This window comes from Hyla sarda, chromosome 4 (assembly GCF_029499605.1).
Source record: "Hyla sarda isolate aHylSar1 chromosome 4, aHylSar1.hap1, whole genome shotgun sequence".
In the NCBI taxonomy this organism is placed as follows: Eukaryota; Metazoa; Chordata; class Amphibia; order Anura; family Hylidae; genus Hyla; species Hyla sarda.
The window spans coordinates 287,891,461-287,916,248 of NC_079192.1; the positions used below are offsets into that span (position 1 = coordinate 287,891,461).

The 24,788-nt window shown below is 42.0% G+C and overlaps 1 protein-coding gene across 2 annotated transcripts in view; it reads right to left on the bottom strand.

Annotated features, from left to right (window-relative positions):
- Positions 1–24,788, bottom strand: part of PPM1H (protein phosphatase, Mg2+/Mn2+ dependent 1H) — a 140,179-nt gene that overhangs the window by 50,998 nt on the left and 64,393 nt on the right. For both annotated transcript variants that reach the window (XM_056574465.1, XM_056574466.1), the window contains one exon: positions 15,812–15,924. In XM_056574465.1, coding sequence (XP_056430440.1) covers positions 15,812–15,924 — 113 coding nt within the window. The remainder of the gene's footprint in view (positions 1–15,811; positions 15,925–24,788) is intronic.

Below are 24,788 nucleotides of genomic sequence, written 5' to 3' on the forward strand. Positions count from 1 at the left end.
ATATTGAGCAGATCTCCAGGAAAGGACATGATTCTCCCTGCTAAAAACTCCTACCCCCACCTTCTGAGATGTACTCCTCTCAGAAATTATGGCCCATGGAGGCAGGACAAATAATTGGATAGGCCATCTCTTTCAGGACAAGTACGTCTCAGAAGAAGGGGCCGGAGCATTGAGATTTGAACTCTGTTCCTGAGATTGTAGGTGGTTCCAGAGGTCAGATAGGGGATTTGTTTTTAATAGCTGGATAACCCCTTTAGGGTCTATTCACACGTACAGTATCCTGCGCATATTTGATGCACAGGATATGAAGCCACTGATTTCAATGTAAACGAAATAACTGAACACTGCTTAAAATTATGTGGATTAAATATACTCCGGATACTGTACGTGTGAATACACCCTTAGGGTCTATTCACACATACAGTATTCTGCACAGATTTGATGCGCAGAATTTCAAGCGGTGTTCAGTTCACATTAAAATCTGCAGCAGAAAATCCTGCACGTCAAATCTGCGCATCAAATCTGTGCAGAATACTGTACGTGTGAATAGACCATTAAAGGGTAAACTATACAAAAACTTGTTTATTTAACAAGAAAATGCTTTCCATTATATTTCCACACCAATAAATGACTGATTATTTACAATAAAATATTTAAAAACCTATACAATCTTGGAGGAAGGACAACAATTGTTTTAAAAGGGGTATTTCAGAAGATCTATTTAACATTTATAAGTGTTCAGGGAGCTGTTCTAACTCATAGTCACCTGGCGCTAATCCCCTGCTGGTGCCATTCCAGTGATACCATTCTCTGATATCAGTTTCCTCTTGTGTGTCAGTGGGAACAGCACTGGAGGATCAGCAGCAGGTGACTACAAGCGTTTATGTTCCCAACAATACCCTGAGAACTTTTAAATGTAAAAATTTCTCTTGTAGAATACATGCGAAAAAAAGATGTAATATTTCACAAGCTAAAACTTTTATTAAAGGGGTACTCTGGCGCTAAGACATCTTATCCCCTATCCATAGGATAGGGGATAAGATGCCTGATCGCGGGGGTCCCGCCGCTGGGGACCCCCGTGATCTTCCACGCTCCACCCCGTTAGAATAAGCCCCCGGAGCGTGCTTGCTCCGGGTCTGATTACTGGCGATCACAGGGATGGAGCATAGTGACGTCACGGCTCCACCCCCGTGTGATGTCACGCTCCGCCCCTCAATGCAAGCCTATGGAGGGAGCGTAACAGCTGTCACGCGGGGCGGAGCTGTGACATCACTATGCTCCGTCCCCGTGATCGCCAGTAATCAGACCCGGAGTGAGCACGCTCCGGGGGCTGATACTAACGGGGTGCGGCGTGGAAGATCACGGGGGTCCCCAGCGGCGGGACCCCCGCGATCAGGCATCTTATCCCCTATCCAAAGATGTCTTAGCGCCGGAATACCCCTTTAAGGCTTATTATTTAATTAACACAACTTTATGTTTATAAATGAATGTGTACCTATTATTTAAAAAGAATAGTCAGGTATTTTGATTAGTCGGGGTCTCATGGCATCTTTAGAACGAGTAGGGAAAAGCACACAGCTGTGCAATTCACCTCCCTGCAGTCCAGTTTCACTAGAAGAGCTCTATAGAATTACGATGGAGCCCATCAAGTGAAACTGGACAGAGATCACAGCAACAGGGGAGTGAAGTGTACAGCCAGAGGAACATCTTCATGCCCACCACCAGTAATGGCAGTGAGGAAACAGGGCTTCACATCACACGACAAACCATTGGCCTTGTGAGTAGGATTAGAACAGATATCTTCACAATACAATTTCTACGTAACTCTTGCTACGGTTTGATGCTTACAACAAAGGATTTTGCCCTTGACAACATTATTTGTGGACCGATTTTTAGAATTTATATTTTTTTAGGAAAACAATCATGAAGTTGTAAAGGTCCTAAACAAAGCTATAAATGAAATGATCTTGAGATTTTCTAATTTTCTCCCAAAACAATATCTTAAGCTGCCTGTTTAGACAGCAGCAATCTTATGCTTTCCTCCTACACAGCATCTGTGTCTGCCTCATACCATATGTCTAAATTAATACTCAGAACATATATTTTTCAACATTAAAACTGCAACCTCAAGGAGGAAAAGCCATAAAGGGGTTGCTAATATCTGCAAACTATCAAATTTTCCAGAATCTGTTGCATGTGGGAGGGGCCTAAATGGTACAAAGGCCAGATTGAAAGCAAATTTTGCATTATGAATTGAACCCCTTGCTGCTATGATTTGGGGGGACCCGGACATCACTGGCATTGCCCTTCATGACAGAGAATGTAAGATTTGTCTGTTTGCAGGCAATGTTCTGCTTACCCTCTCTCGTCCTTTGCTTTCTCTTCCTTGCCTCTATAGGGTTCTCTATGATTATGGGGTGGTTTCTGGGTATAAGGTTAACCTGTCTAAAACTGAAGCTCTCCCACTTAACCTCCCCTTGCACCTTTGTACTCTCTTACGCGCTAATAATTCTTTTAAATGGTCTCATACTGCAATTAAATACCTGGGTGTTCTTCTTTCCCCTTCCTATTCCTCCCTTTATTCTACTAACTTCCTTCCTCGGTCGCAATATATTTAGTTTTTTGGGGGGGAATTGTGGAGGTCAAAATGACAATCCTCCCTAAATTGCTTTATTATTTTGAGATGCTGTTGGACCGTGTACCCCTCTATGCTCTTTCTAATCGGCTATCTTCCATTCCCCATTGCCTCTCGATGTCTGTAATGATGGGCTAGTCGGTCCCTGGGTAGTTTGACTGTTCCTGATGTTGCGAAATATTATTGGGCGGCCCACCTTAGACACCTGGCAACATGGTCTACGTATCATGCATATAGTCACTGGATGGAAGTGGAAAATGATGGTTGGCACCAATTCATCAAAATACTCTCCTCTGGTGTATTCCTCCCCCTGACCTGTCCTCTCCTTCTTTGTTGGGTCCTATGTCTTTCTCTATATATGTGTGGGGTTACTGCTGCAGGAAATTTGGTCTGTTCTTCCCCTTGTCACCTATGCGGTCTTTTCTGTACCACCCGGATTTCTCCTCTGGTCTGTCCTCGGGTATAGTGAGAAAGTGGGGTTCCCTGGGTCTTTTTTGTTTGGCTGATGTAGTGGATCCCCTCTCCTGATCTCTCTTGTCCTTGGATCAACTGGTTGCCTGCAGGGAGCTCCCCCTATCTGAACGGTTCCATTATTTGCAATTGAGGCATTATATATCTTCCTCACTTAACTCTGTGGTTGTTTCTCAGCCAACGGGTTTTGAATGGCTATGTCATAATGGACCTCAGGCACGGGGACTTCTCTCCGATATTTACTCACTCCTTCTTCATCCTTTGGATGGTGACTCTCCCTCCCATCGCTATATGAGTCGGTGGGAGGATGTTTTGAACACTACCATTTCTATCCAGCAGTGGCGGACTATTTGGGACCAGGCTTCTAAGGCCTCTATATGCATGTTCTACTGTATAAGGAAACTCAATATAAAATGTTAACGGGGTGGTATCACACCCCAGAACTCCTAAATAGACTGAATCCTACTATTCCCCCTGAGTGCTGGCGCTGTGGTGTTCGATTAAGGACGGTGTTTCATATCTTCTGGTCTTGCCACCACATATTGGGTTATTGGCACTTGGTACAATGATTGATTACTGATGTCTTGGGTGTTTCAATTCTCTTAGACCCCCTTCATTACCTTCTGCACCTGTCTTTCTGGGCTTTACCCAAGAAGTCATTTAAGCTTTTCATGCATATAGTGTTAGCTTCCAAGACCCTCATAGCTAAATGTTGTAAGCGAACCTTGCCTCCTTCTGAGCTTGACTTGCTGGCCCACATACGTGAGATCTCACTAGAATCTCTTACAGCCTCTTTGAATAACTCTACACCTGCATTTCTATCAGCATGGGAACCCTGGGACTGCTTTCACTTCAGTGAACTTGACAGCTTTGTTTCTTCCCTTCTCTTTTCTTTCTTCTTCTCTTTTTCCATACACCCCCCCGCCCTCTTTTCCTATTATTCCTTTTGGGTCTTGTGCTATGTTTTTTGTGTTGGTCTTGTGGTCCTCTGTATTCCCCTCCCCCCCTCCTTCCTGTGTTTGTGGGCAGTTGGCAGCTCTGTATGTATTGCATAGTGATTGGTTTCCTTATATGTGCCACCCTATGGGGGGCTCGATTGCCTATACTTGCTTCTTGCATATTGATTGGCTATTTTAGCTGGTTAAATCCTACATATATTGATATGTTGATGTCCTGTTCATATTCTTTGCCCATCATTTATATCTATCCAGGTCTACGGACCTTGTATGCTGTATTTGAGAACTGTTTTTGTTTGTTTTGTCTCTTATATGAACAGAGTAGTGCAGAACATGTAGTACCACCCTGTACTGTAGGGAGGCACTACTAGACAGCCAGTCAGTGCATGCACTTCAGTAATACAAGTGTTTTACTAGTAAAATGCCCATTGCGATTGGTCGGTTCCTCCAGCCATTGACCTGTTTCGCAGATCTGCACTGTCCGTAGCATTGTATGTAGTCAGGTTTCAAGTTACATTGGTCCAGAAAAGACCATTGTATGTTGAAACTATTGTATGTTGAGATGTAATGTAAGTTGAGGGACCACTGTAATTACATTATGCCTTCAGTTCATCTACCTGGCAGTTTGCACCAACTAAGAGGGGCAGAATCCTTGAAATGAGACTTTTGTTTATCACTCCAGCAGATCCCCACACTTGTAGGCTGAGATGTCAGTACTAGTCAATATTGTGTTTTATATGGTTGGGAGACCAACAATGGACTGGAATGACAGCAAGAGGTAAACCTCTGCAAGTATGAATGACGAGTAGTGAGCCATTCTGTACTGAGAGTAAAATTGGACATCACATTCCAAGTCTGGGGTGTCAAACCTACACAAACCATCAGAAGGCACTTGCATGACATTGGGCTATGAGGCAGATGTCCAGCTACTACAGGTGTTCCAGGTTTTAATTATTTATAGATGTAAAAAATAATCCCTGAATTGTTAATTATGGCTCCACACGTCAAGTGTGGAATGTGGGTTTAAGACCAGTTATTGACAGTTAACCCTTAATGGTAATGATGCTAATTGCTTATACAATAGCACCCCCTTGTGTATGGGTAGTTGACATTACACTGACAGGAAAGGCATTATGAATGATATGCTCAATGCATTCTGGGTATTATAGTGATGTCATTACATATTTACACAGGCAGCCTACATTCATTGGGGAATTCCAATTTAGGAGGGTGTGTCTAATTAAAAAGTCTGGTAAACCAGATGTTAGGGACTGTACTGGACTGTGCTCTAGAGAACACACAAAGACACAGGAAAGAGGCCCAACCAGGTGGAAAAGCCATGTGAGATTCCAGCAAGCGGACTGATCACATGGTACCAGACCAATGGCTATCCATGACGATGCGATGGACCGTTCAATTTTCCTAGGACCAGAAGTAAGGTTCTTACATAGACTTGGTAAGAGATACAAAAATGATATTCCATTTAATTAAGACCAATCTGGATAATGTGGATGGACTTATACCATTTAGATTGGCGAATAAATTAATTAAATAAAATAATTAATTATCTTCATATTTAGATTATAGTTTTAGGATATTGTGAGACTTCATTCTACCTGCAGAAGAATCAAGACTCAATCTATCAAAGCATGTTTTGAAAACCCAATAAAAAGATTGTAAAACTAAAATCTATCAAAGCATTAAATAATTGCTTAGACATATTGATAGAATTCCTACTCGTCAAACTAAGTGTTATAAGTATATTTACCACACAGGAAACTTGCTTCAAGTTCTTCATTCTAAAATATAGTCTAGCGAGATCATAAAACTCTGCTATTTGTCTTAATAATGTTACCAAAGTCATGTATAGAAAAATAGTCCAGAACAGGGTGGAAGTATTCTTCCATGTTTATATCCTTAGATGATTTGCCCATTCATGGATTCATGTGATTTGTAGTTGGTTAGAAGTGGGCGGGGATTGTATTTAGCATTCCATATTGATATGTCTATGAATAGATATTGCCCATTTTAATATCATGATGTAACCTTTTTCTTATATGATATTCCTAACCTAGTAGCTTTTGTTTCACTGTACCAAGTTACTTACTACTCACATGTATTATTCTACTATATGTAGTCAATTAACAAGCTTGCAATGTTTAATTAACCTTATAACCAATAAATTTGCATACTTTTATAATACCTGTGTATCATTGTATATTGCAAAACTACATCCATAAGCGTTAATATCATCCCACCATAAAAAGTACTTGTTGATTTCTGAGGAAATAGTCGGACTCAGATGTGAATTGCATTGATTCATAATATTTTTATGACCACAATTCATAATTGAGTTATTACCGCACAACACACAGCTCTCAAATGCTATCAAGGTGTAAAGCAAGATAGCAATGGAGGCTAGAATGGAGGTCTATCCTCTTCAGAGATTAGATTTATGGTGTGGGGTTGCATAATATATGGTAGCCGTACCCCTCTAAACTTCATTGTAGCTACATTGTAGCTTGGGGTCATGTTGATTTGATCAGGGAGCAGCTATTTCTTAGTGTCCCAGATGGCATGTGGTTCATGTTACTGGGACCTTGTTAGGGTGTAAGCTGTGTGAGACTTTTGTTGCATGCTGTAACATTGATACAGATGTAGTTTGGAACTCTGCTCGTAACAAAGAATACAAAATAACGCACTCTATAAATTGCTGTACTTAGGGGGGCAATTTATTTTGCCTACTGCCCTTGTAGCAATCTATATAGGGCAGACATCCAGAGAACTGAAGAGGAGAAGAGTTTGGGAGCACATTATTGGGATTATGGCAGTGACAAATGTAGAGGAATATCTTCAGAGACTAAAAACCATACCCCAGAATTTCAAATGGTTTCACAACTGTAATGCAAAACTGTTGAAGGTAAGAGGGATTGATAAAGTGTTGGTGAGCCCAAGGGGAGGCAACTGGGGTAAACTGGAGAGGCATGGTGGATTTACCAATTAAATGCAAATGTACTCCATGGGCTTAATGAGGAAAGAAGAGATTTCCAGCGCAGGATAAATGCAACAGGTTCTTTATTACGGATCACATGGAATGCACAGGTAACACCTCCGCTATACAGGATACTGCTTTAAGGATCGATAATATACATGGAAGTTACAACACAGATGTCGGGGTCTACGGAGGCACCAGGCGATGGGGTCGCTCAACCGCTTCACGATTTGGATCGAATCGACAAGGCACGGTTAGTGTTCAAAAAACTATCTGCCGCGTTCCCCCACAAGAATTAATCACACTTAGGTGTTACCGGTGCCTTCCATGTGATCCGTAATAAAGAACCTGTTGCATTTATCCTGCGCTGGAAATCTCTTCTTTCTGCATTGCTTGAACCGGGAACACTGCCGGCTAATCCAGGCGCAGGTGTAAGCATTCAGCCGAGGAGAGCCGTCATTTTGCTTTGCTTTGCCATGGGCTTAATGAGAACAATAGCTATGCTCCTTTATTATTTTCCCACTTTCTCTGTATTTGCCTTGTGACGATAGTATAGTTGTATACTTATTTGGTTCTTTTAATAGTAGTTATGACTTTGTTATGGTTTAGAGTTTTTATTATTTGTCATTATTTGTTCTTTATTGCTAACTTACTGTTATGTTTTTAATTTGGGACTGATCTATTATTAGGATGTTAATGTTATGATTTCTCATAATGTATTATAGTAAGAATTATCCAGGCGTCCTTTTTCTCTTGTCTATGGCTAACACTTCTAATTTGAATACTTACCTGACAGATCCTAAGGAATTTGCATCTTCTGCAATGTCAATCTAAATACTTACATTGGAAATTCAGCGTAACTTGGATTTTGGCACTTTTTTTTACTTCACATGCCGTATCATAGTGGTCATGTGACCTGGACATGCCACGTCATCCAGCGCATGTGAATCACAACGCTCACATTACACACAAACTATATAAATATAGTTAGGGTGTATTCAGAAGAAAAATCTGTTTCTTATTCCTCAACAGAAACCTGAAGTAGAACTACAATTCACAGAATGCAATAGTTCAATTAGCTTTTTATTACAGTCCTCACTCCCACAGCACTCCTGCCAGTTATTCACCCAGAGTTGCTGCAGAACCGAGCAGCCTCCCTCTCTACACAGATGAGATTGAAAAGTTGCACAGTTGCCCATAGCAACCAATCAGATCCCTTCTTTTAATAAAGCGATCGGATTGGTTGCAATGGGCAATTTGTCTGCATAAGTTTGATAAATCTCCCCAGCTAAGTCTGCAAAAACGGTAGTGTTTATTGTTTGAAGTCTGTAATGGCTGGTAGGAGGTAATTACGTTACCAGGGGGTGGGGTTTCGGAGGAGCTGAAGACAACACCACACCGACAATGAAAGGACTACACAACTTCCTGTCAGGAGAAAATGACGCAAAAGCATGCTGAAGTCACTCTTTTATATATCTTGTGGTCAGTTTTATTTGTATAAAATATTATGATACAAGATTACCCCTTTAAATTTGCATCAAGAAGTGATTTTCACTTTCTTGTCCTGCCATACAGATTTTAAATGCACATTGGAAAACACCACACTACAGTGCAGGTTCCATTTGAAAGTAATGGGAAGTGGATTTCAAGTGGATTTCCTGCAGATGAATGGAAAACTTTTCCCATATGAACATAGCTTTAGAGTGGGCCTGTCTGTCATCCCCTACAAAGTCTGTGCTACATGTCACATGCAGAAATCTTCTTAAATGGTATTCCAGTGTTTGATAAAATACAATATGCTGCTGGGGTATGGAAAAAATAGAAAAGGCATACTTGCCTTGCCCTTGTCCGCCTCTGTCTGGTCCATTTAGCTTCTCTCCTCTTCCTGTTTCCGAGACAAGCGCTTAGTGTAGGACCTGCCCACTCAGCCAATCACTAGACACAGAGGTGTCCCATCTCAGCCAGTGATTGGTAGGGTAGGTCTTTTGTCTTGAAATAAAGAAAAAAATCAGGGGACCGGACAGAGGCATATGGAGGCTGTGGGGGACAAGTGGGGAACAGGGGCTACATAAGTATGCCTTTTTGTTATGTTTCTTTTTTTTCCCCAGCAGCATATTGGAACACCCCTTTAAATCACCAACTCCAATGATGGCTCTGGCTGCAGGATATATGCTATAAGAACTTCTAAAGCGCAGGCAGAAGAAAAACTAGCTCAGTCAGTGAAAAAAGGGGATAAGACATTCTTCAGATATATAAATGAAAAAAGGAAATTAAAACAAGGAATAACTAAATTAAAGACAAAGGAAGGAAGGTATGTAGAAGAGAATAAGGGGCTAGCCGACTGCCTTAATGAATACTTCTGTTCAGTTTTTACAGAAGAAAAAGAAGGAAAAGGACCATTAGAGAGGAAAACTAAGGAGTCGTTTGATGCATGTGTCTTCACAGAGGAAGAGGTTCTACGTTTGCTGTCTAAAGTGAAGACAAATAAATCACAGGGGCCTGATGGGATACACCCGAAATTATTAAAAGAGCTTAGTGGTGAGCTAGCAAAACAGTTAACAGATTTATTTAACCAATCAATGGTAACAGGAGTCGTCCCGGAAGATTGGAAATTAGGAAATGTAGTGCCCATTCAGAAGAAAGGTAGTAGGGAGGAATCAATCAACTATAGGCCAGTAAGTCTGACATCAATAGTGGGGAAATTAATGGAAACCCTACTAAAGGATAGGATTGTGGAACATCTAAAATCCCATGGGATTGCAAGATGAAAAACAACATGGGTTTACTTCAGGGAGATCATGTCAAACAAATCTTATAGAATTTTTTGACTGGGTGACTAAAACAATAGATGGCGGAGGGGCAGTAGACATCGCATATCTAGATTTTAGTAAGGCTTTTGACACTGTCCCACATAGAAGACTTATCAATAAACTACAGTCATTGAGTTTGGACTCCCATATTGTTGAGTGGATTAGGCAGTGGCTGAGTAACAGACAACCGAGGGTTGTAGTCAATGTAGAATATTCAGAGCAAGGTCTTGTCACCAGTGGGGTACCTCAGGGATCTGTACTGGGACCAATTTTATTTAATATCTTCATTAGTGATATCTCAAAAGGTCTCGATGGTAAGGTATGTCTTTTTGCTGATGACACAAATATATGTAACAGGGTTGATGTTCCTGGAGGGATATGCCAAATGGAAAAGGATTTAGGAAAACTAGAAGAATGGCCAGAACTCTGGCAACTGAAATTTAATTTGGATAAGTGCAAGATAATGCACCTGGGGCGTAAAAACCCTCAGGCAGAATACAGTAACCCCCCGACATGCGATGGCCCCGACATATGATCAAATCGACATACGATGGCCTCTCAGAGGCCATCGCATGTCGATGTCAGCATCGATATACGATGCTTTTATATGTCGGGGCCATCGCATTAACTGCTATCCGACAGCGCAAAATGCTTAAGCTGCTGTCGGACAGCAGTTTAAGCATCCCGGACAGGTTCACTTACCTATCCACGCTGCTCCTGGTCCACTTCGGGATCCTCCTTCTGTATCTTCTCCAGGGTCCGGCGTCGTTATCACACCACTACGCACGCCGTGCCGGCACAGCAGTGTAATAACGTCACCAGAAAGCAAGGCCCGGACCCTGGAGAAGATGCGGAAGAAGCCGGAGGATCACGAAGAAGACGCCGGAGCAGCGGGACAGCATCGGGAGCCCCTGGGACAGCATCGGGAGCAGTGAGAACACGGTCCGGAGCGGCGGGGACAGGTGAGTAATAAATGCACTTTTTACATTGCACGAATAACTCAACATACGATGGATTCGACAAACAATGGGTCGTTTGGAACGAATTACCATCGTATGTTGAGGGACCACTGTATAGAATATTTGACACAGTCCTGACCTCAATATCTGAGGAAAGGGATTTAGGAGTAATTATTTCAGAAGACTAAAAGGTAGGAAGACAATGTAATAGAGCAGCAGGAAACGCTAGCAGAATGCTTGGGTGTATAGGGAGAGGTATAAGCAGTAGAAAGAGAGAAGTGCTCATGCCGCTGTACAGAACACTGGTGAGACCTCACTTGGAGTATTGTGCGCAGTACTGGAGGCCGTATCTATAGAAGGATATAGATACTCCAGAGAGAGTTCAGAGAAGAGCTACTAAACTAGTACATGGATTGCAGGACAAAACTTACCAAGAAAGGTTAAAAGGACCTTAACATGCATAGATTGGAAGAAAGAAGAGACAGAGGGGATATGATAGAGACTTTTGAATACATAAAGGGAATCAACATGGTAAAGGAGGAGAGCATATTTAAAAGAAGAAAAACTACCACAAGAGGACATAGTTTTAAATTAGAGGGGCAAAGGTTTATGCAGTAATATCAGGAAGTAATACTTTACTGAGAGAGTAGTGGATGCATGGAATAGCCTTCCTGCAGAAGTGGTCGCTGCAAATACAGTGAAGGAGTTTAAACATGCATGGGATAGGCATAAGGCTATCCTTCATATAAGATAGGGCCAGGGACTATTCATAGTATTCAGATTATTGGGCAGACTAGATGGGCCAAATGGTTCTTATCTGCCGACACATTCTATGTTTCTATTTATTCTTACTAAAGCAATGCATTTATTCTCATATAGGTCATTCAGAGTAACCTACCTTGCATTCATACTGCATAATATAGTTATAAATGTACTTCTCAGTAGATTGATGCTGCTGTGCACACAGCTAAGGTTTGAAAATGCTTTCGGAATCTATCCATCTATAATGCAATTGTTTAGGTGCACAGAATACAGACTGCAGAGGATGTCCTTGACACATAAAAGGACAGTAAACTAGCTCCTAACACCCCTTTTGTTGTTGGAAGGTCAATAAGGGCATACGATATCCTATGTATTATGAACACTTCTTGTGTTAACCAATGTGTAACTCCAAAATAAGAATATCGTAGATTATAATGCAAGAGTGGTTACGGAGTTAAGATAGTGGTGGATATAACAACAGAGCTTTCCTCATTGGAATGCAAGGAATAGGCAGCAGCAGATGTAAGACTAAATTAGTAGTCATCCAACACATTCATTTACATGACACACAGCCAAGATAGTTGTCAGCTTTACAGATATTTAGTTGCTACATCTTTCACAGTTTGTAAAGCTACCACGCTCAGCTTACAATTAAAAGACAAGGAATAAGTGACCTTCCTGGTGCATCATGGGAAATGACAATGTATAATTAAAAAAATATATTATGGAACTATAATGCTTCAATATCTTGTCCTTGTACAGCATGCAGAAATCTCTGCAGTTATACTTCATTGCTTTCGTTCTTAAGAATGGTGGCGAAAGTCTATTGGATTCTTTTCTTAGGATATTACAGTATAGATATAAAAATGTGTATATCTATGTAAATGTGTATATACACACCACACAAACACTTACAGTACATAGACAAATAAACACTATATAGGTCACCCAAAAGAAACCTCTATTATATGTGTGCTGAACACTGCACTTCAAAACCAAAAGTTAAAGTAGAACTACGGGATTGAAAAATGTATCCCCTATCCTAAGGATAGGGGATAAGTTTCAGATCGCGGGGGGTCCGACCGCTGGGGCCCCCCGCGATCTCCCGTAAGGGGCCCCGGCTCTCTGGGCATAGAGTGCGTGTTGACCACCGCACGAAGCAGCGGCCGACACGCCCCCTCCATACACTGCTATGGGAGAGCCGGAAATTGCCGAAGGCAGCGCTTCGGCTCTCCCATAGCAGTAAATGGAGGGTGCGTGTCAGCCGCCGCCTCGTGCGGTGGTCGACACACGCTCTCTATGCAGAGAGCCGCGGCCCCATACGGGAGATCGTGGGGGGGCCCAGCGGTCGGACCCCCCGCGATCTGAAACTTATCCCCTATCCTTAGGAAAGGGGGTTAAAATGTTCAATCCCGTAGTTCTCCTTTAAGAAAATAACCCCTGCCCATACGACCTATTAGGGCATATGGCTGTGGTAAATGAACTGCTCCTGCTTAGGACCCCCTTATATTAATGCAAATAGTGTGCCCTTCTGTTAGAGCAGCCCACAGATGGGCAGATTTTGAATGGACACCATGGAATACTACATTTTGCCTGCAGCGGCTGTTGCCAGGAATAGGTCTGGCTGGCTACAGCTTTTCCTGGGAAAATAACCCTTTATGAAAAGTCTACAGTGAGCTAAATTTCCTTATAGCTTCTCTAATAACAGGCTTTTCTAAAAAATCACTAATACAATTTGAGTGCCAAAAGTATATTATAAGGGAACTGCTGATAAGTTATGCGTTTACTTTAAAGTAGCCCTGTACATGTCCCACTATATCTATCAATACAGAAGGCATCTTCTTTAGACAAGCTTTGTTTCTTCTGCACATTGTTCTTCATCTCTACCATCCTTCTCCATTACGGATTTGCATTAGCATGCAGAACTACACAAGAATGTAAAACTACAGAATTCCACTCTATATTGAAGCACCAACTGCACAATGAAAACCAAGTTCTCACTGAAGACCTTAAAAACCCTTCACTCCGACCTTTTCCTAGTACCACTTTGTGACCTGGAGTAGGGTAGACTTTTCAACACAATGGTCCCAGGATTACAGAAAAGGGTCAGCTTAGTTGGCTAGTTTATTTGAATCATATCTTTTTGCCGATACTTTTCATGCAAGGATTGCGATAACCACTCTCCATCCAAGTAACTAAACAATATGATCTTAATTAAAATTTAACAAAATATAAAAAAAATATATATATATAAAAATAGATGACTGCTCCAAGAACTGGTCTGTATTGCCTGTAGCTCTAGATCAGTGTTTCCCAAACGTGGTCCTTAACCCCTTAAGGACGCAGGACGTAAATGTACGTCCTGGTGCGGTGGTACTTAACGCACCAGGACGTACATTTACGTCCTAAGCATAACCGCGGGCATCGGAGCGATGCCCGTGTCATGCGCGGCTGATCCCGGCTGCTGATCGCAGCCAGGGACCCGCCGGCAATGGCCGACGCCCGCGATCTCGCGGGCGTCCGCCATTAACCCCTCAGGTCCCGGGATCAATACAGATCCCGGCATCTGCGGCAGTGCGCGATTTGAATGAATGATCGGATCGCCCGCAGCGCTGCTGCGGGGATCCGATCATTCATAACGCCACACGGAGGTCCCCTCTCCTTCCTCCGTGCGGCTCCCGGCATCTCCTGCTCTGGTCTGTGATCGAGCAGACCAGAGCAGGAGATGACCGATAATACTGATCTGTTCTATGTCCTATACATAGAACAGATCAGTATTAGCAATCATGGTATTGCTATGAATAGTCCCCTATGGGGACTATTCAAGTGTAAAAAAAAATGTAAAAAAAATGTAAAAGTAAAAGTAAAAAATAAGTGAAAAATCCCCTCCCCCAATAAAAAAGTAAAACGTACGTTTTTTCCTATTTTACCCCCAAAAAGCTTAAATTTTTTTTTATAGACATATTTGGTATCGCCGCGTGCGTAAATGTCCGAACTATTAAAATAAAATGTTAATGATCCCGTACGGTTAACGGCGCGAACAAAAAAAAAAAAAAAAGTCCAAAATTCCTACTTTTTTAATACATTTTATTAAAAAAAAAATTATAAAAAATGTATTAAAAGTTTTTTATATGCAAATGTGGTATCAAAAAAAAGAACAGATCATGGCGCAAAAAATGAGCCCCCATACCGCCACTTATACGGAAAAATAAAAAAGTTATAGGTCATCAAAATAAAGGGATTATAAACGTACTAATTTGGTTAAAAAGTTTGTGATTTTTTTTAAGCGCAACAATAATATAAAAGTATGTAATAATGGGTATCATTTTAATCGTATTGACCCTCAGAATAAAGAACACACGTCATTTTTACCAGAAATTGTACGGCATGAAAACAAAACCTTCCAAAATTAGCAAAATTGCGTTTTTTGTTTTAATTTCCCCACAAAAATAGTGTTTTTTGGTTGCGCCATACATTTTATGATATAATGAGTTATGTCATTACAAAGGACAACTGGTCGCGCAAAAAACAAGCCCTCATACTAGTCTGTGGATGAAAATATAAAAGAGTTATGATTTTTAGAAGGCGAGGAGGAAAAAATGAAAACGTAAAAATTAAATTGTCTGAGTCCTTAAGGCCAAAATGGGCTGAGTCCTTAAGGGGTTAAGCATCCCCAACAGGTCATGTTTTCTGGATTTCCTTAGTCTTTCACAGGTGATATAACTGTGGTGATACCTGATTCCCTGACCATAATTATATAACCTGTGAAAGACTAAGGAAATCCCGAAAATAGATCTGTTGGGGGTACTTGAGGACCGCGTTTGGGAAAAACTGCTCTAGATCAATCAAAAGAGATCAACGATGAAGAAAACAAAAAAAAGGGGGTGATTAAATAGTACTAAATAGTACTAAATATAGCTGATGACTATTAAAACAGATGGTCTCAGCAGTAATTCTAACAAGGTAAAATAAAAAATAAAACAAAAAACACAACCCTCACAAACCCTTCAATTACACACATTTATATAACAAGTCCACCCACGACCAAGCACTCTAAATAGATACAGCTGCTAATGAAAATCTAGTTACCATTAGCCGTGACTATTAAAAAAAAAAAATGGTTATTTTACAATAATTGACAAACTGGCAGACTGACAACATGGTGGCGGGTGGGTGTGTACTTATTACTAAATGTAAATAGCTCAATAAATGTGAGATACTATTACCTGCTGTCCCCAGCATTGGCGACATAAATTTTCCCCAGTAAGTATACAACAATAAGTGCCGTGCAGCCTCCAGATATATTGTAAGTGCTCTTTTCTCGCTCAATTTGCAGATCCTAAGGATAGAATTAAAGTTAAAGTATAAGACAGTAATAATTATAAATATACACAGAGACAGGTTTAAAAAAAAATTATAAAAAAAACTTTAAATGTTTTCCCCATTATATAAGGCTTATAGCATATAAATTAGATATGTGTTACAGAATGGAATGGCCAACAGTAATGTCATCTCATACTTTGTGAAAGCCTTGACAGAGCTTGGGATGATGTTATACGGACATTGGCAATTCCACCCTGTAACCTGCATGAAGTAAAATAAATTATTAGATTAAAATAGTGGCGAGTGCTGTGTATTTCTAGCACTATGGACATAGTATGGAATGCTTAAAGGGGTACTCCACTGTAAAAAATGTTTTAACCTGTTGGGGACGAAGGGCGTACCTGTACGCTCTCCGCCCACTCCCTTTCTATAACACGGGGCTACGCCATGGCCCCGCGTCATAGCGGGTCGGGCCCGGACGTTGTTAGAACCGTGGCTAATAGTGTGCGGCACTGATCGCGGTGCCGCGCGCTATTAACCCTTTAGACGCGGCGTTTAAAGTTGAACACCGCGTCTAAAGTGAAAGTAAACTAATGCCAGTTAGCTCAGGGGGCTGCTGGGGATCGCCGCGGCGAAATCGTGGCATCCCGAATAGCTGCAGGACAGGGTCCCCTACCTTCCTCCTTGCTGTCCGATTGCCGAATGACTGCTCAGCGCCTGAGATCCAGGCATGAGCAGTCAAGCGGCAGAATCATTGATCAATGGTTTCCTATGAGAAACCAGTGATCAATGTAAAAGATCAGTGTATGCAGTGTTATAGCCCCCTATGGGAGCTATAACATTGCAAAAAAAAGTGGAAAAAAAAAGTGAATAAAGATCATTTAACCTCTTCCCTAATAAAAGTTTGAATCACCCCCCTTTTCCCATTTAAAAAAAAAAACTAAACTGTGTAAATAAAAATAAACATATGTGATATCGCCGTGTGCAGAAATGACCGAATTATAAAAAATATATCGTTAATTAAACCGCACGGTCAATTAAGTAAACGAAAATGCCAGAACTGTGTTTTTTTTTTTTTTTTTGTTACCTCCCACAAAACATGAAATAAAAAAGTAAATCAGAAAGTCCCATCTATATCAAAATAGAACAATAAAAAGTACAGCTTGCCATACAAAAGTCAGACATACAGAGAAAAATATAACATACTGTATTAGGCTACTTTCACACTATGGTTCATAAATCCGTTATAAAACATACGTTATATTCAATTCTATACTGATTTAACGTACGTTATATAATGGATGAATAAAACTATTATAACGGATGAATAGATTTCTAACGTCCGTTAATTAAATGGATAAATGTTTATCCGTTATTATCCGTTAATACCTTATTATTAACGTCCGTTATATTCATCTTTGTTTAACCTCTCCCTATTTGCACACCTTGCAACAGCTGAAGCTCCTCCTCCTACCTGAAGGGGAGGGTATAAAAGGATGCCACAATGATCCTGCCGCTTTGCTTGGGGGGGGGGGGGAGGGGGGTGCACTACTCTGCCTCCTGGAGAGGGGGTGCACTACTCTGCCTCCTGGAGGGGGGGGGGGGGTGCAGGAGGGTGCACTACTCTGCCTCCTGGAGGGGGGGGGGTGCAGGAGGGTGCACTACTCTGCCTCCTGGAGGGGGGGGGGTGCAGTACTCTGCCTCCTGGAGGGGGCCGGTGCAGGAGGGTGCACTACTCTGCCTCCTGGAAGGGGGGGGGGGTGTGCAGGTGGGTGCACTACTCTGCCTCCTGGAGGGGGGGGGGGGTGCAGGAGGGTGCACTACTCTGCCTCCTGGAGGGGGGGGGGGGTGCAGGAGGGTGCACTACTCTGCCTCCTGGAGGGGGGGGGGGGTGCACTACTCTGCCTCCTGGAGGGGGGGGGGGGGGTGCAGGAGGGTGCACTACTCTGCCTCCTGGAGGGGGGGTGCAGGAGGGTGCACTACTCTGCCTCCTGGAGGGGGGGGGGGTGCAGGAGGGTGCACTACTCTGCCTCCTGGAGGGGGGGGGGGGTGCAGGAGGGTGCACTACTCATCATCCCCTTGTCATCATCCCCACCCCCCTTCATCATCCCCTTGTCATCATCCCCACCCCCCTTCATCATCCCCTTGTAATCATCCCAAACCCCCCCCTTCATCATCCCCACCCCCCTTCATCATCCCACACCCCCCCTTCATCATCCTCTTGTCATCATCCACCCTCAGTGGTCTTCAACCTGCGGACCTCCAGAGGTTTCAAAACTACAACTCCCAGAAAGCCCGGGCAGCCATCGGCTGTCCGGGCTTGCTGGGAGTTGTAGTTTTGAAACCTCCGGAGGTCCGCAGGTTGAAGACCACTGCGGCCTTCGACATCATCCAGCCCCCTCTCACCCCCTTTAGTTCTGTACAGTACTCACCTCCGCTCGGCGCTGGTCTGGTGCTGCAGGACTGTCCGGTGCTGCAGGGCTGTCCGGTGAGGAGGTGGTCCGGTGGGATAGTGGTTCCGGGCTGCTATCTTCACTGGGGGCGCCTCTTCTCCGTGCTGCGGGCCCGGAATAGAGGCGTTGCCTGGACGATGACGCAGAAGTACGTTGGCAATGAACGTACCTCTACGTCGTTGTCAAGGCAACGTGACTATTCTGGGGCCGGGCCCGAAGCGCTTAGAAGAGGCCTCCCCGGTGAAGATAGCAGCCCGGAAACACTATCCTACCGGACCACCTCCTCTCCGGACAGTCCTGCAGCCCTGGACCAGCGCCGAGCGGAGGCGAGTACTGTACAGAACTAAAGGGGGTGAGAGGGGGCTGGATGATGTCGAAGGCCGCAGTGGTCTTCAACCTGCAGACCTCCGGAGGTTTCAAAACTACAACTCCCAACAGCCGATGGCTGCCCGGGCTTGCTGGGAGTTGTAGTTTTGAAACCTCTGGAGGTCCGCAGGTTGAAGACCACTGCGGGTGGAGAGTTCACTCGAGTATAAGCCGAGGGGGGTGTTTTCAGCACGAAAAATCGTGCTGAAAAACTCGGCTTATACTCGAGTATATACGGTATTTAAAAACCTTAATCCTTCCAGTACTTATCAGCTGCTGTATAATACAAAGAAAGTTCTTTTTTTTTTTTTATTTATTTTCTGTCTGCCCACAGTGCTCTCTGCTGACACCTCTGTTCATGTCAGGAACTGTCCAGAGCAGGATAGGTTTGCTATGGAGAATTGCTTCTGCTCTGGACAGTTCCTGAAATGGACAGAGGTGTCAGCAGAGAGCACTGTGGTCAGACTGAAAAGAAATTAAAAAAGAAAAGAACTTTCTTTGTTGTATACAGCAGCTGATAAGTACTGGAAGGATTAAGATTTTTAAATAGAAGTAATTTACAAATCTGTTTAACTTTCTGGCACCAGTTAATAAAAAAATTAATAAAAATAAATTCCACCGGAGTACCCCTTTAACTCTGCATGCAATCCAAAATGGGATACAATGGGTGAACACTACCAAAAACAAAAAAACTGTATAGTAAATGTCCAAAAAAAAAGAAGGTACACATCAGAGGTCATCACCCTCAGCCCTCAAAGGGGAACTCTGGTAGAATTTTTTTTTTAATTATGCCCATTGTGCGAGATCTAAAAAACAAATAAAACATCTACTTTTCTCCAGCGCTCCCGCAGTGCCTCCAGTGTCCGGCTCCAATCAGCCGCAGTGAGCACCTGGGTCCATTGTGTCCTACTGCAGTTCATCGAATCGCTGACCGAGACAGGACATTGATGTGGCCAGGGATTCAATGAGCTGAAGAATGACACACTGGGCCCAGATGCTTCCTCAGAAGACAGTAACGCTGCGGGGTACTGAAGCAGGAGTGCTAAAGGTAAGTAGATATTTACCGTAAATACTCGAGTATAAGCAGAGTTTTTCAGCATGATTTTTCGTGCTGAAAACACCCCCCTCGGCTTATACTCGAGTCAACTCTCCCCCTGTCAATCCCTTCATCAGTGGTCTTCAACCTGCGGACCTCCAGAGGTTGCAAAACTACAACTCCCAGCATGCCCGGACAGCCATCGGCTGTCCGGGCATGCTGGGTGTTGTAGTTTTGAAACCTCTGGAGGTCCGCAGGTTGAAGACCACTGATGAAGGGATTGACAGGGGGTGATGATGAAGGGGGGGGGGGGGATGATGACGAAGGCCGCAGTGGCCTTCATCCTGCGGACCTCCAGAGGTTTCAAAACTACAACTTCCAGCATTCCTGGACAGCCGATGGCTGTCCGGGCATGCTGGGAGTTGTAGTTTTGCAATTTCTGGAGGTCCGCAGGTAGAAGACCACTGATGAAGGGATTTATAGGCGGTGATGATAACAGGTGTCTGGATGATGACATGGGGGGATGATGTATTTCCCACCCTAGGCTTATAGTCGAGTCAATAACTTTTCCTGGGTTTTTAGGGTGAAATTAGGGGCCTCGGCTTATATTCGGGTCGGCTTATACTCGAAAAAAAAAAAAAAAAAAAAAATTATATATTATATATATATATATATATATATATATATATATATATATATATATATATATATTTAAAAAGAAAACATAAAAAAAACTTAAGTTCTCCTTTAGAGGGAACCTGTCTGCTATATAACAGTGACAGTCAAGCTAATTTCAGCAGTTTAGAAAATCACAGTGCGATACCAGTACTTTAAGGCAGGAGTACTATGTAATCACAAAATGCATACTTCCCCAAAAATGATTGTCAGCTTTTGCCTTAATAATGTGCATAGAAAAAAAAGCTTTCAAAAGGAAGAGCCTGCACCCCAGAATTATTTCAGACTTCTGCCTCAAAGTGCTGGTTTCCCGTGACTCCCGCATACTCACACCTCTGAAATCAGCGTGTCTGTCAATACCTTATGTGGCACTCTCAAAGGGCAGCATGAAGGGATTAACAGGTTCCCAGAGCTGGTACGCAGTGTCCCCTGCAGGCAAGGGTGCAGCTAGAAATCATAGGGTCCTCATTACTTAGTGACTGCAGACCAAAACAGCAGGATTGATAGTGATAATTAAAGGATTACATCATACACCATAAATCAGACCGACAAGCCACATAGTAAACCAAACCTCACTTACTTGTTATTTGCCTGAGTGGGCACCTAAACATCCAAGGTAATGGGACTTGCTATGGCTAAAGTACCACCCACGTCTGCAGGTCCACACTAGAGAATCCTAGATCGGATGTTCCAAACTATGAAGCTCCATAAGGTGCCATATTTCAAAATATTCTATATTCTTTAGTAGAAGCATTTAAAGGGGTATTCCGCGAAGAAAACTTTTTTTTTTTTTTCATATCAACTGGCTCCAGAAAGTTAAAACAGATTTGTAAATTACTTCTATTAAAACATCTTAATCCTTCCAGTACTTATCATCTGCTGAAGTTGAGTTGTTCTTTTCTGTCTGACAACAGTGCTCTCTGCTGACACCTCTGTCTGGCTCATGAACTGTCCAGAGAAGGAGCAAATCCCCATAGCAAACCTCTTATGCTCTTAACAGTTCCTGAGACAGACCGAGATGTCAGCAGAGAGCACTGTTGTCAGACAGAAAATAACTCAACTTCAGCAGCTGATAAGTACTGGTAGTATTTAGATTTTTTAATAGAAGTAATTTACAAATCTGTTTAATTTTCTGGAGCCAGTTGATATTAAATGCCCCTTTAACTCCTTAAGGACCCGGGGTTTTTCCGTTTTTTCCTTCTTACCGTTAAAAAATCAGAACTCTCAATTTTTCACCTAAAAATCCATATGGTGGCTTATTTTTTGCGCCACCAATTCTACTTTGTAATGACGTCAGTCATTTTACCCAAAAATCTACGGCGAAACAGAAAAAAAAAATCATTGTGCGACAAAATTGAAAAAAAAAAAACGCTTCCGTTTCTACACAGTACATTTTTCGGTAAAAATGACACATTGGGGGACATTTACTAATCTAGTCTATTCTGGGTATGCTTATAGACCAGCGTATGTGGTAGTCTCCTGTCTATTGTGCTCCTAATTTATCAAAGGTCTCACAGCCCTTGATAAATTCTGTGCTCAGACTTCAGGGTCTACAGCTTAAACTGCATTTAGACCTGCTCCAACATGGTCTGACATTTCAGCGTATTTTGGGCAGATGCGACTTGTCGCACAAAAGTCGCACTTGATAAATTCAGCACCAATGCATTTTCCAATGCATTTCCATCTAAAATAGACTAGAATGCATCATGTCCTAAAAATCCTCTATAGCAAAAGTCGCAGAAAAGTCGCACATATTTAGACTGCGACTTTCTGCGAGACAAATTTAGACAGGAAAAACCAGTCTAAATCCTTTGATAAATCTCCCCCATTGTCTTTATTCTGTAGATCCATACGATTAAAATGATACCCTACTTATATAGGTTTGATTTTGTCGTACTTCTGGAAAAAATCATATCTACATGCAGGAAAATGTATACGTTTAAAATTGTCATCTTCTGACCCCTATAACTTTTTTATTTTTCCGCGTATGGGGCGGTATGAGGGCTCATTTTTTGCGCCGTGATTTGAAGTTTTTAGCGGTACCATTTTTGCATTGATAGGACTTATTGATCATATTGATTCATTTTTTCAAGATATAAAAAGTGACCAAAAATGAACTATTTTGGACTTTGGAATTTTTTGCGCGCACGCCTTTGACCGTGCGGTTTAATTAATGATATATTTTTATAATTCGGATTTCCGCACGCGGTGATACCACATATGTTTATTTTTATTTACACTTTTTTTTTATGGGAAAAGGGGGGTGATTCAAACTTTTATTAGGGAAGGGGTTAAACTATCTTTATTAATTTTTTCCCACTTTTTTTGCAGTGTTATAGCTCCCATAGGGACCTATAACACTGCACACACTGATCTATTACATTGTTCAATGGTTTCTCATAAGAAACCAGTGATCGATGATTCTGCTGCTTGACTGCTCATGCCTGGATCTCAGGCACTGAGCAGTCATTCGGCAATAGGACAGCGAGGAGGCAGGTAGGGATCCTCCGGCTGTCCTGTAAGCTGTTCGGGATGCCGCGATTTTGCCGCGGCTATCCCGAACAGCTCCCTGAGCTAACCGGCATGTTTTCACTTTCATTTTAGACGCGGTGTTCAACTTTGAATGCCGCGTCTAAAGGGTTAATAGAGTGCGGCACCGCGATCAATGCCGCGTGCTATTAGCCACGCCATGGCCCCGCGTTATAGATCGGGAGCGGACTCAGGACGTACAGGTAGGCCCTGGGTCCTTAACAGGTTAAAGAGTACCTGTCACCAAACTAAACTTGTAATATATTGTTCCTTATGTTATTATACTTTGCCATTTACTTTCTGTTCAAATGCTCAACCTTTATATGTTTTTAATGTGATTGAAAAAAAAACAGCCACTAGGTGGCTCTGTTCTGTTCCCGAACAGTTAATTTGGTCTCCGCCCTCACTTGCAGAAGTCCAAACTTATGAAGTGTGTGCCAGGCATGGAGAGTCACAGCTCTTTCTCCTGCCAGGAGCTCACACAATGTGAGCAAGGGGAAAAGTATGATACAGAGATTTTTTTATGGTTGGAATTTTTTCTTTAGGGCAGTTAGGAGTAGTTAGTGAATATAATCTGAGTTAGATGACAGGTAGTCTTTAAATGTTGCTATAACATAGTCCATAAGTCATTTCCAGGATCTTACTATTGATATTCAGTAAGTTTCAGAATATGTGTAAAGCATCTAAGGATAGTCTAAGGATATTGCCTAAAATTACCTATAATACTGTTTATCAAGGCAGATTCCCTATGCGTCCCTTCTGTTTCACACACTGATTCAGCTATCTGCAGAACAGTACGGCCTTTACAATGTATCGAGTCATTGAAAACATGCCTTTGGAATATATTTAAATAGTCTTTAGAAACATGGTACCATCGTAAATGAACTTGATTCATATAAATTGTTTTTTTTATGGAACATTTTCCAGCCCTATTGGAAATTTCATACCACTTCTGTTTAATGGAGGTTTAATTGCACGCAATAAATTACCTTTATGATGGTTTTCATACTTTCACTGTTTATGCTTTCATTAAGCCCAGGATTACTTTTCCTTTATGTGCTTTGATTAAAAGTAAAAGATCAAACAAGGAAACAAAGAAAACAGCAGCGAACAAACAGAACTAATGGAGGCATTTGGGGAAACTTCGTAAAGAAAAAAATATATATTGTCCATTGCAACCAGATACTGCACCGGAAAACGTGGTTCTCAAGAGCAGCAGTTTTAAATGTTATACATTCTTTGCAGAGACATGGTATAACACAGCCAATTGTTTCAGCCTGTCAATTGATTTATTGACAATTGTTTAGTCTACCATTAATAACAATAATATATTGACTAAAGCAAAAGCTGTCACCTCTAATCTTACGCAACTCTTAAGTGCAATAAAAGTATAGTAAAATGGAATACAAAATCAGCTCGCAGGTGCCACCTAGTGTCCATTAATGGACAAATTAACAATAGGTACCAAACGTAGAGTAAGCACTAAACGATAAAAGGGTAATTTACTGTAAATAGGTAGAAAAAAAAGTTGCTATTTCTACATATATTACGCGTTTTATAACACTTATAATAACAGGGAATTTACATTTTTCCCTGTTATGGCTATATTATAGATTTTGAAACCTGGCTGTGGGGGATTTACACCTTTTCAGTCATAAGACCACTTGAGGAGATGTATGCTGTAGTATTAGGATTTCTTCTCACTGAAACTGAGAGGTTAAGCCCTAAACACTAAATGTACCTCTCTTATCATACACCCCATGCTACACTGACAACGAAATGTTATTTAAAAGGAGTACTCTTTTTTTTTTTTTTTTATGA